The sequence below is a fragment of the Trichomycterus rosablanca genome, chromosome 1 (assembly GCF_030014385.1).
Source record: "Trichomycterus rosablanca isolate fTriRos1 chromosome 1, fTriRos1.hap1, whole genome shotgun sequence".
Classification (NCBI taxonomy): Eukaryota; Metazoa; Chordata; class Actinopteri; order Siluriformes; family Trichomycteridae; genus Trichomycterus; species Trichomycterus rosablanca.
Genome location: NC_085988.1, coordinates 29,774,016 through 29,786,380, shown reverse-complemented (window position 1 = coordinate 29,786,380; position 12,365 = coordinate 29,774,016). Strand labels below are relative to the sequence as shown.

General features: G+C 37.8%; 1 protein-coding gene across 1 annotated transcript in view; it reads right to left on the bottom strand.

Annotated features, from left to right (window-relative positions):
* ces2b (carboxylesterase 2b) overlaps positions 1-12,365 on the bottom strand; it is a 38,811-nt gene that overhangs the window by 23,295 nt on the left and 3,151 nt on the right. The window contains exons 4-9 of the mRNA XM_062991149.1: positions 5,830-5,963; positions 5,021-5,174; positions 4,804-4,908; positions 4,272-4,373; positions 4,012-4,155; positions 3,817-3,894 (exon numbers count right to left, since the gene is read on the bottom strand). Coding sequence (XP_062847219.1) covers positions 3,817-3,894; positions 4,012-4,155; positions 4,272-4,373; positions 4,804-4,908; positions 5,021-5,174; positions 5,830-5,963 — 717 coding nt within the window. The remainder of the gene's footprint in view (positions 1-3,816; positions 3,895-4,011; positions 4,156-4,271; positions 4,374-4,803; positions 4,909-5,020; positions 5,175-5,829; positions 5,964-12,365) is intronic.

Here is a 12,365-nt window from a genome sequence, read left to right as displayed (position 1 = left end):
CATGGTGGTCGAGAGATTTGAACGGAAGAAACTGATTCTGTGACAGGAGTCTTTTATACAGGGACAGGACTAATTTGTGTGCCTCATGGGCACATAACCGGTCTGTGGGGGTCAGAATTCTTGCTGGTTGGTAGGGGATCAAATACTTATTTCCCTTAATTAAATACAAATTAATTTATAACTTTTATTTAATGTTTTTTTTCTGGATTTTTTGTTGATATTTTGTCTCTCTCTGTTAAAATAAACCTTCCATAAAAATTATAGACTGTTCAAGTCTTTGTAAGGGGTTAAATTACAAAATCAGCAGGGGATCAAATACTTATTTCCCCCACTGTAAAGAACATCATGTAACATTTTTTCTCAATAGTGCAAACAACATTTTTACATTATCCATCTTCACACTCACATGCAGCCCCGGTTCTGGACTGCGTTGCTTAGGGGGCAGTGAGAGAAGTGCCGGCCCTGCTTGTGTTACTTTACTTTCGCCCTACACACGGCATTACTAGGACTAAAAGTGAACACTACTTAAAATAATAACCAAACACTTTCTAATTCCCACGGTAGCAGCAGTTTCCTTCTGTTTCATACATATCGCCCTGTCTCAGTCTAATCTGCAGCATTTCTCTCCCATTGATACAAATACAAAACACCTCGTTCAGTTTCCAAATAAGGAATGATTACGTGTGACGCAGGCACGTAAGTGCGTGCCCCTCCGGAAGTCATTCAAAATGCATTACAGCTCGTGCAGTACGAAAAAAAGAGCTTTAACATGAGAGTCTATGAGAGCGATCCGGGGCGATTTTCAGTTAGACTGCAGTTGCCCCAAAAGGGGCGGTACTGTACGGAACACAGCTCGACGCTGATTGGACTACGATATTCCGAGGCAAGACAGACTCCAGAACAGTCACAGATAGTTTAACACTGGTTGAATGTGATAGAAAAATTTCTTCCCTTTTGCCTTTTGGTGGATCGCCCTAATGAACGAGCCGCCCCTGGATAAGTGATGACTATTTACAATACTATATACAACATGAACACATATGCAGGACAGAACAGGCTAACACAAAGAACACTGACAGCAACACTAAATACACAACAAGCACCAACTACAACACACGCACGCACCAATCACGGCAACACAGTTCTCGATAGCCAAAGCCAGTCTGAGCGCAAAAAGCCGCCGAATAGGTGTTGCAGCTCCTCTCTTCAAGCATAAGTCCCGCTACTGTTTTCCCGATCCGTCACGTTGATTGGCGATGCCGCAGCCTAACCCAAGCGATCGGTTGGTTGTCCTCCAGTCCTGCCTGCTGGCGGATCAGCGATCCATTGGTCGTTGTCCCGCTCAGAAGCAACAACAACAGAACAGAACGCACGAGTGTGCCAATAACACTAATGCGCTGTGTTATAGCGAGCCCATAATTCGCTGCCTAGATCAGGCAGCGTAACATATTATTTACAGGTTTCAAACATGAAATTACAACATATCATTTTACAACCCCAATTCCAATGAAGTTGGGATGTTGTGTAAAACATAAATAAAAACAATACGATGATTTGCAAATCCTTTTCAACCCATATTCAATTGAATACACTACAAAGACAAGATATTTAATGTTCAAACAGATAAACTTCATTGTGTTTTGCAAATATTCACTCATTTTGAATTTGATGCCTGCAACACGTTCCAAAGAAGTTGGGACAGGGGCATGTTTACCACTGTGTTACATCACCATTCCTTTTAACCAGAGGTGGAAAGAGTACTAACATATTGTATTCAAGTAAAAGTACTATTACTTTAATGATTTTTTACTTAAGTACGAGTAAAGTTACTAGTCTAAAAATCTACTTAAGTAAAAAGTAACTCATTTAAAATGTACTCAGAGTAAACGTTACTTAGTTACTTTTTTTAACAGGAGAGGGTGACAAGTGGATATAAATCTCACAATAGTTGTTTTTTATTCAAATATAATAGAAAAAAACATGTTGATACAACATTTACAACATTTAGGGATGTGTAATGTGTCATTTTAGTACAGACCATCCCATAAAACTTTTTCAAACTGTATAACCACTAGTGATGGGTCGTTCGTGAACGATCCGATTCTATTTAACGGCTCTTTAAAATGAATGAAAGGAACCGATATATATATATATATATATATAATATATATTTTTTTTTATTATTTGTGCGCACTTCTTATCAGCGGTAATCCACCCATTCCGCTTAGCAGAAACAAACACAGGCACATCTCTGCACAAGAGAGGATTTTTCTGAAACTACATGCAATGCAACCACAGTATGTCTCTCTCTTTCCTGTAGTTTTTTTCTCTATCACGTATTACCGAGCGGAATGTAATGAACTGAAATGTAAGCCAAGTTTGGCTACAAGTTATACAACAGATGATTTATTGCATTTATTTTAAACTATTTTTGTTATGAAAATATACTTGTTGTCAATTTGTATACTTTTGCCAACAATCTTTTTTTCTCATTTAAGTGTTGTTTGAATTAGATGATTGTTCATCATTGATATTAATATCGGGGCTGTATTATAGTTACAGTAGCGCCTCTCGCTTCCTGAACAAAAGAATGAAGAGCCATTTCTTTGAACGGCTCTTTAAAAGGAACCGAGCCAAAAGATCTGACTCTCCAACGCAGAATTCACTGCAGCAGTTTCCCAGACGCGATTTTTTTAGCGTTTATTTTACTCAGTAACGGATGTTATTTAAAATGTAGTGAATTACAATTCTTAATACAAAACATACTTAAGTAAAAGTAAAATTACTGGTTGTAAAACCTACTTTAAAAAGTACAAGTACACAAAAAAACTACTCAATTACAGTAAAACGAGTAAATGTAATTCGTTACTTTCCACCTCTGCTTTTAACAACACTCAATAAGCATTTGGGAACTGAGGACACTAATTGTTGAAGCTTTGTAGGTGGAATTCTTTCCCATTCTTGCTTGATGTACAGCCATGCTGTTGTAACACGTGCAGAATGTGGCTTGGCATTGTCTTGCTGAAATAAGCAGGGACGTCCCTGAAAAAGATTTGCTTGGATGGCAGCGTATGTTCAACAATGTTGGCATTCAATGTTGGTTTTCGGCCTTGCCGCTTACTTGCACAGATTTCTCCAGATTCTCTGAATCTTTTGACGATATTATGGACTGTAGATGATGAAATCCCTAAATTCCTTGCAATTGCACGTTGAGAAACGTTCTTAAACTGTTGGACTATTTGCTCACGCAGTTGTTCACAAAGTGGTGAACCTCGCCCCATCCTTGCTTGTGAACGACTGAGCCTTTCGGGGATGCTCCCTTTATACCCAATCATGACATTTACCTGTTTCCAATTAACCTGTTCACCTGTGGAATGTTCCAAACAGGTGTTTTTTGAGCATTCCTCAACTTTCCCAGTCTTTTGTTGCCCCTGTCCCAACTTCTTTGGAACGTGTTGCAGGCATCAAATTCAAAATGAGTGAATATTTGCAACAAAACAATAAAGTTTATCCGTTTGAACATTAAATATCTTGTCTTTGTAGTGTATTCAATTGAATATGGGTTGAAAAGGATTTGCAAATCATCGTATTCTGTTTTTATTCACGTATTACACTACGTCCCGACTTAATTGGAATTGGGGTTGTATTTGAAATTCCATACGTCTAAATTATTTTTTAATGGATGACCTTATCTCTATTTACTTTAAAAAAAAGTAGAATTATACTGTATAATAGACACTAATGTCTCACAGATATGTGACAAAGTAAAAACACAGTAAATGACACACTTGACTGAACAGAATTACAATTACTTACATCTGAAACAATGTAAGGCATTAACTGCACGACTTGGTCTCTGTCAATTCCGTCAGTCCATCCCGGAGGAAAAAGAGACTATAAGAAAAGGTTTTTGTTGTCATTAGAATTTGTACATCCAATGAACCATTCAAAAACAGGAAGAAAAGACACTGTTTTATCTTGTGATCAGCCACACAAGGAAACATTACTTACATTAAGCATGCTAAATCCACCCTCGTCATCAGATACCCCAGTAATAAAAGGCACTTTGCTGAACTCTTTGTTCTGAAGAAGTTCATTCACAGTTTTTGGGAGGAATTTACCATCAACAGTAACTTTAAACACGCTGAGTATATCCTAACAAAGAAAGACAGTATTACACCATAAAAGCTTTGTTATGGCACAGCAATTACATTTAGGAATTATTAAGATAACTATACAAATGTAATTAATTTTACAGCTCTAAAACCCACCCCTTCAGCAGCCTTCAAAAGTTCCTCCTCTGACCACTGCTTTACACAATCAACAATCTTCTTTGTGCTGGAGGTGTCACAGCCAAATGAATTTGCTACATGCTAAAAAGAAAGAAATAATCAAATATTTATTTTCTTAATAAAATATTTCATGGTTAGCAAACAAGTGATAAAGTGGAAAACATATTTAATTATAAGTTCTATATAAAAAGCGTCTGAGGTCTTGCAAAAATGGGGCTGTTTTGTTCTGTTATACCAGCTATTATTCTTATTTAATATTTAATTTACACATGTTCTAATTTACACATCATTAGACCACTATTCTTATACAATAAAAAAGTTCAAAAGGTTGCAGCTAAGACCCTTTTCATAGCATTTGATATCACTGATATCAAGTAATAAATGACAAGTAATAGAGAAGTAATTCTGTTATCGAGTCTCAAAAGAATAACAAATTCAAAACTGCCACTAAAAAAATAAAGTTAAATAGCAATGCTGTAGTTAGTAGGCAAAGAAGATAAAGTTTCTATACCTGAGCCATTGGTAATGGGTTGATGGTGAAGAGTGCATCCAGTGCAGCAGTGCCACTTTCTGCTATGGCATAGCTGAACAGACCAGCAGACAATGGTGACAAAATCTGTTCAAAAAGAAGTTCTTACACACTTAACTTTCAATCTAAACTTAAAAGTGTTTAGCAATGCAATTTAAAAGTACATTTTAATAGATCATTTTGTGCTGGGATGTCTTACATTATAAGACACACTAACTCCTCCTGCAGATTCTCCAAAGATAGTGACCGATTGAGGATCACCTCCAAAGCTATGGATATTTTCTTGAACCCACTGAAGAGCAGCCACCTGGTCAAGAAATCCATAGTTTCCTGGTGCATGTTCATCCCCTGTGCTAAAATTAGGAAAAACCATAAAACAACTGAGTCTCTGTAGAATGAATTTAAACCCAAACACATAATGCATTTTTAAAGTTTAAGTTAAAAAATAAAAATAAGCTTTGTTTAATTTTTTCTTTGATATTACTGGCAAACGTGCTCACTGTATAAAACTGATGAAATACCACACCAGGTTTATATGAAAATAAAGTAATATTGAACACATGGACAAAACTATAAGTTTTACAAGTAGGGCAAACCTTCGCATTCAGAACAGTTTTAATTGAACCTAAAATGCTGTCTTAGAAGTTCTACATGGTTTGTGAGTTTTTCAACTATGCTTTGAGTTGGGCTTTTTGATTGTTAACTAACCCTGCTCTTATTGTTAACTAACTATGAACCTATACATATAAGCACTAGACATTTATCATGCTATTACTGTTTTACCGTACATATGTAGTCATTGCCAATATGATGAGACTTTTCATTTGTAGTTATAGCTGATACTGATGTTTATAGAAAACTAACCTAATACAGTGTCTATATGGTAAGATATGGTTAAAAGTATATTTAATATACAATTAGTTGCCGAAGTATTTACTGTAATTATCCAGTTACATATTGTCAAAAGCCTGAACTTTTACTCTTGATCGAGAGGTATCATAATCTTACCTAAAAAATCCAAGTAAGCCAAGTCTGTACTGGATTAGCACTACGACCACATTTTGATAGGCTGCCAGTGCATGTCCATCACTCGTGGAAGCAGAGCCCAAGGTTAACCCTCCACCATGGATCCAAACCATTACCTGTGGCACACCAGCAATATAAAGGTCTTACAGATACACTTTAAAAGAAACCATGTCAGTTTAAACAAACAGCAAACAACAGAAGTAACAATTAAATTAGTAGCAGCAGTGGTAGTAGTAAGAACTGCACCAGCAGTAGTTTATTATTTTAATATAGCAGGTGCGGACTTCACAATGCACACTCTGTCCCGTTACAGTGACAGCAGCAGCATTTACAGTAGTACTAGTAGCTACAGTACGCACGCTGAGACTGTAGCCTAGTTGTTTGTTTGTTTGTAGCCATTAGCTAAATAACTTTTTATATACGTATGTTTTAAACGTTAATCTTTCGCGCGTAGTTGATATAGAGTGTTATTTTGTCTATCGTAAAAAAGCGCTTGTGTTTACGCATGTGTTTACTAACGTAAATCCGTGCTTGTGAAAACTTCTGCTACCGGCATCCGAACGAAGCCGGTTTTGTTTGTTTTGTAATTCAGCGCATAAACATTTTATTCATCCAGAATTAAAACCGCTTTCTGTCCGCACGAAGCACGTTTGTGTTTGGATGTTTTTGTATTTTAGCGTTTAAACATATTTGCTTTGTGGAGAGTTAAAGCCGTTTTCTGTTCGTAGGAAGCGCGCTCTGTTTATTTGTTTTGTACACCAGCACATAAACACCGTTTTCCTTTAGAATTACAGCCGGTTTTGTCGGAAACGAAGCGCGTTTGTGTTTGTTTTTGTATTTTAGCACCTAAACATATTTGCTTTGTGAAGAGTTAAAGCCGTTTTCTGTTCGTAGGAAGCGCGCTCTGTTTATTTGTTTTGTACACCAGCACATAAACACCGTTTTCCTTTAGAATTACAGCCGTTTTGTCCGAACGAAGCGCGTTTGTGTTTGTTTGGTTGTTGGTTTTATATTCCAGCTCATCATCGCCTGTTTCGTCCGGAATTAAAGCCGTTTTTCTGTGACCACCTGCAGAAGCGCCGGTGAAACCAACATAAACATCAACTTCAACTCATCTTCTAAAGCTAAGTACTGTTATTATGGCCCCAGCAGGAGCTTTATATCCCTGTTCTGAGTGCAACATGTTCAGTTATTCCTTCTCCGTGTTTAGTGATAACTTTATATGTGATAAGTGTAGATTAGTTGTTAGTCTGACGGAGAAGATCTCAGTGTTAGAAGGGCGCATTCGGGCGTTAGAACAGACTAGTACTAGTGAGGGCTTAGATTCAGCTGTAGCAGTCCCGAATGCCAGCAGTTCAGGTACAGAACCCCAGACTCCGGCATTAGAGCCCTCACAGCGGGGCGACTGGGTGACGTCTCGGCGACATAGTCGTAGGGCAAAGCACCGACCATCTCAGTTGCACGTGTCCAACAGGTTTTCCCCACTCAGTGAGCCACCCGCTGAGAAGCCTGTTAATGTAAGTGCTCTGGTTATAGGAGATTCTCAGCTCCGACACGTGCGTATTGCGACCCCCATAGAGACACCAGCAACCATAGTCACCTGTATTCCGGGGGCCAGGGCGCCTGACATCAGAGCAAATCTAAAAGTGCTGGCTAATGCTAATCGATTTTCTAAGATTGTTATCCACGTCGGCACTAATGATGTTCGTTTACGGCAGTCTGAGGTTACTAAGAGTAATGTTAAAGAGGTGTGTGAGTTAGCTAGGTCGATGTCCGAGGCAGTAGTGTGCTCTGGCCCCCTACCGATTCGACCCAGTGGCGAAACCTACAGCAGGTTGTTGTCGCTGAACCGCTGGATGTCTAAATGGTGCTCAGAAAACTGCATTGATTTTGTAGATAACTGGTCCACTTTTGAGGGAAGGCCTGGTCTTTTGAAGCGGGATGGTGTCCACCCCACGTGGGAGGGTGCTGCTCGCATTTCTTGCAGCATAGGTGACAGGCTTTACCACCGCGTTAGTGTAGCGGCAGATAGAGGTAAATGACTATCCAGAGCCAAGACCAGGCAGCAGACAAACAGACCTAACCGACTGTCTGCGAGTCGCCATCGGACGTCACCCGGAATCCTTAGGTCACAAACCATTGAGACTGTGTCTGTTTACCGTGGCAGGTGTAAGCCAAAACAAAATCAAAAAGTATGTCATAATAACTTAATTAAAATTAATCTAAATGAGCATCATGAAAACACTAGTAAGGCTAAACTAAAGTTAGGACTTCTAAATATCAGATCACTTGCATGCAAAACAGTAATTGTAAATGAAATAATTACAGATAATTTGTCTTAGTGCACTTTGTTTAACTGAGACCTGGGCTAGACCTGATGAGTATCTAGGTTTAAATGAAGCATCTCCTCCGGGTTACAGTTATGAACATAAGCCACGTCTTAGCGGTCGTGGTGGAGGAATAGCCACAATTTATGATAAAGACATAGGTCTAACTGTAAAATCATCTCCCCTAACAAACTCGTTTGAAGTTCTTATCTCTGACATAACCAATAAATGTTCATCTGATAAAACTAGTATGTTTAAACTGGTTACTGTTTATCGACCCCCTGGTCCTTACTCAGAATTTCTTAACGAATTTGCCGATTTTCTTTCTAAATTAGTCTTATCAACTAAAAAAGCTTTCATTGTTGGTGACTTTAATATTCATTATGAGGATAAGTGTAATCCACTCAAAATTGCGTTTGATTCTATTTTAGAATCCTTAGGCATCACCCAAAATGTAACAGGACCCACTCACCGCTGTAAACATACCTTAGATTTAATACTTACTTATAGGGCTGGGCGATATGGATTAAAAATAATATCTCGATATTTTTTGCTGAACGGCGATATACGATATATATCTCGATATTTTTTTTATCCCATAAGGAATTAACAAAAAGACACTTCTGAGACTAAGCTACATGTTCCAATTTTTTTTACAGGCACTTTTATTAATATTCATGCTGGGGAAGCTTTACACAAGAACTATTTTTCCTTAAAAAAAAAAAAAAAAAAGAGCTATTCTAAGAAAAAAAAAAGTTGTTTTCTAAGACATCTCCTGTTGTGTAATGTGAATTACAAATATATTGTCTGGCCCTTTAAGAATGTTAAGTGTACTATAGGGCGCAGGGAGCGAGTGTGTAGGGAAGATGTCGGAATGACACGGTTTCCGGCTTAGCTTGTGTGACATTAAAAGTAAAACCCCGTTAAAGTAAACCCCTCGTTAACCCCCCACCCCCACATGTTTGGACTTTATACATTATTTTATGTATATGTCGCCATAACATTTACATTAATATTTTTTTTACCGTATAGAACTCAGTTCTGTAATACAGGCAGAACTAATCGTACATGTTACTGTGTAATTATTACAACATTTAATGCATTTTAATCAGCGTTCTGCTTCATGCACTTTATTATTATTTAACAGCTTTATTTGTTGTTTAATTGCTCCTTGTTTACTGCAGAGTTAGTTCATGCAATTTAATAATGTTTGGTTGTTTATTGGCCGACAACAAGAAATACTATAATAGAAGATAAATAAATAAATGACGTGTCGGACGTCGGGCGATCGTCCAGTATAAACTAACACAACCACGTACAACATCCAGTACAGAAATCCCCATAATGTTTGTTTTTACAGATAGAGCAAATATCTGCACATCACATATACAAACACAAGAGTCAGAACAACAGGAGACGCACCGCTACGTTATTATTACTTCCTCAACACTTAATGTGAAGTAAATACGTGCATGTCAGCGCGTGCATGCGCTTGTATTGGTTTTTTAAACGAATAACGACTCGTTTTCTTGTTTTTTAACTTTGGGATTTGAAGTGAAAACGAATGAAGGTACACGGAGCTGGAACCTTTTGTCTGGACTTGTTTTCGGCATTCTCTACAGAATACATTATTCTGCTGCTCATCTGACACTTTGAATTCGAACCATCTCCAAATAATTCCAAAAAGAGTCATTATTTTTCTTTTTAGTAAGCAGCTCCTCTTCGATAGCTTCTGTCACGTCTTTATCCGTCTCCATGCTATCGCTGCCTGCAGGAATTACTGGTGAAGCGGTGGGGCGGGGCGAGTTGTGTTCAGTGAGGGAGAGGGGCGGGGCGAGTTGTGTTCAGTGAGGGAGAGGGGCGGGGCAGGTGAACATGTGCAGAGACAAACTGGGAGAAGAGAAAGACGAACTGTCTGATCTAACTGGAACGCAACATCTATATCGATATATGCGATATTGTCTTATCTTATATCGCGTATGAAAATATATCGATATTTTATAAAATCTCGATATATCGCCCAGCCCTACTTACTTATGGTATGAACATAGACAACCTGGAAATTGTACCACAGAATGACTTAATTTCTGACCACTCCCTACTAATTTATGAAGTGTCTCTATCCAATAATATACAGCAACCACATCGTTTTAAATGTAAGCGCACTATTACATCTGCAACTGCAGCAGCGTTCATAAACTGCCTACCAGAATTACCAAATATATCAGCTTCAGAACCTAAAGAACTAGATCAGGCAACTCAAAACCTAGAGACCGTACTGCGCACAACCTTAGATAACGTAGCCCCACTCAAAACTAAACTGATTAGGGAGAAAAAACTTGCTCCTTGGTACAATGACCACACATGCGCACTTAAACAAGCAGCACGGAAATTAGAACGCAAGTGGCGTCACACTACACTGGAAGTGTATAAGATTGCTTGGAAAGATGCTCTAACTGAGTATAAACATGCACTTATAAAAGCTAAATCTTCATATTATTCGTCCCTAATAGAGAAAAATAAAAACAATCCTAGATTCCTTTTCGAGACAGTGTCCAAATTAACTAAAAACGTCAATGAAACTGAATCTAATATACCACCCGACTGTACCAGTGATGATTTTTTAAAATTCTTTAATGATAAGATAGAAAAAATACGACTTCAGAGTCAAAATGTGTCACTTGCCAATGTTAAGTATAAACTCACTCTGAGCAGCATTGGTGATAATAGTAACGAGTTAATCCAACTAAATTCCTTTAATCCAATCTCCCAAAATGAACTAACTGTGTTGATTAAATCATCGAAGTCATCATCGTGTATACTCGATCCTGTTCCAACTCGTTTACTTAAAGATTTACTCACAGCTATTGTAGAGCCCCTGCTTACATTAATCAATGCATCCCTTAGCCTTGGGTATGTACCTAAATTGTTTAAAAGTGCCGTTATTAAACCCCTGATTAAAAAACCTAATCTTGATCCACATGTTTTATCTAATTATAGTCCAATTTCAAACCTTCCTTTTGTCTCTAAAATATTAGAAAAAGTCGTTTCCAAACAATTATGTTCTTATTTGAATGAAAATTGTATTCATGAAAAATTTCAATCAGGATTTAGACCCAATCATAGTACCGAAACCGCATTAATTAAAGTAGTTACCGAGTTGTTAATGTCTTCTGATAATGATGTGTCTCTTTTCTTGTTCTATTAGATCTTAGCGCAGCGTTTTATACGGTCGATCATAACATTTTACTGGAGAGGCTAGAAAATACAGTAGGTGTTTAAGGACTCGCACTCTCTTGGTTTCAATCATATCTGACTGACCGCTCGCAATTTGTTTATGTAAATAATAAATGCTCGGAAACTACAAAAGTAAAGTGTGGTGTTCCACAGGGGTCGGTACTGGGACCGCTATTATTTACACTCTATATGCTTCCACTAGGTGAAATTATTCATAAACATGGCATAAAATTTCACTGCTATGCAGATGACACACAGCTGTATATATCAGCCAAACCAAATGATACTGACACAATCAGTAAGATAGAAGATTGTGTAAACGACAAAAAAACTGGATGTCGTGTAATTTTCTTTTACTTAATTCAGATAAAACTGAGGTTTTACTTGTTGGCTCTAAAGCTGCAAGAGACAAGTTGTCTAACCTGGTGCTAAACCTAAACACTTTCTCTGTTACTCCCAGCCCAGATGTAAAAAACTTGGGTGTCACAATAGATTCAGATCTTTCCTTTGATACACACATTAATAATATTACTAGAGTTGCTTTCTATCATTTGCGTAATATCTCTAAAATAAGAAATATACTATCTGTTAATGACGCCGAAAAACTGATCCATGCGTTTATAACTTCTCGGTTAGATTATTGTAATGCTCTTCTAACTGGATGCTCTGGTAGATCCATAAACAAACTCCAGTTAGTTCAAAATGCAGCAGCTCGAGTGCTAACTAGAACTAAAAAATTTGATCATATTAGTCCTGTTCTATCATCTCTTCACTGGCTGCCAGTTAAATTCCGCATTGATTACAAAATACTTTTACTAACCTATAAAGCGCTACATGGTCTGGCTCCACAGTATCTGAGTGAGCTTATTAATCACTACAACCCAGCGCGTCCACTTCGTTCACAAGATGCAGGGTTACTTATAGTTCCTAAAATTAAAAAGACCACAGCTGGTG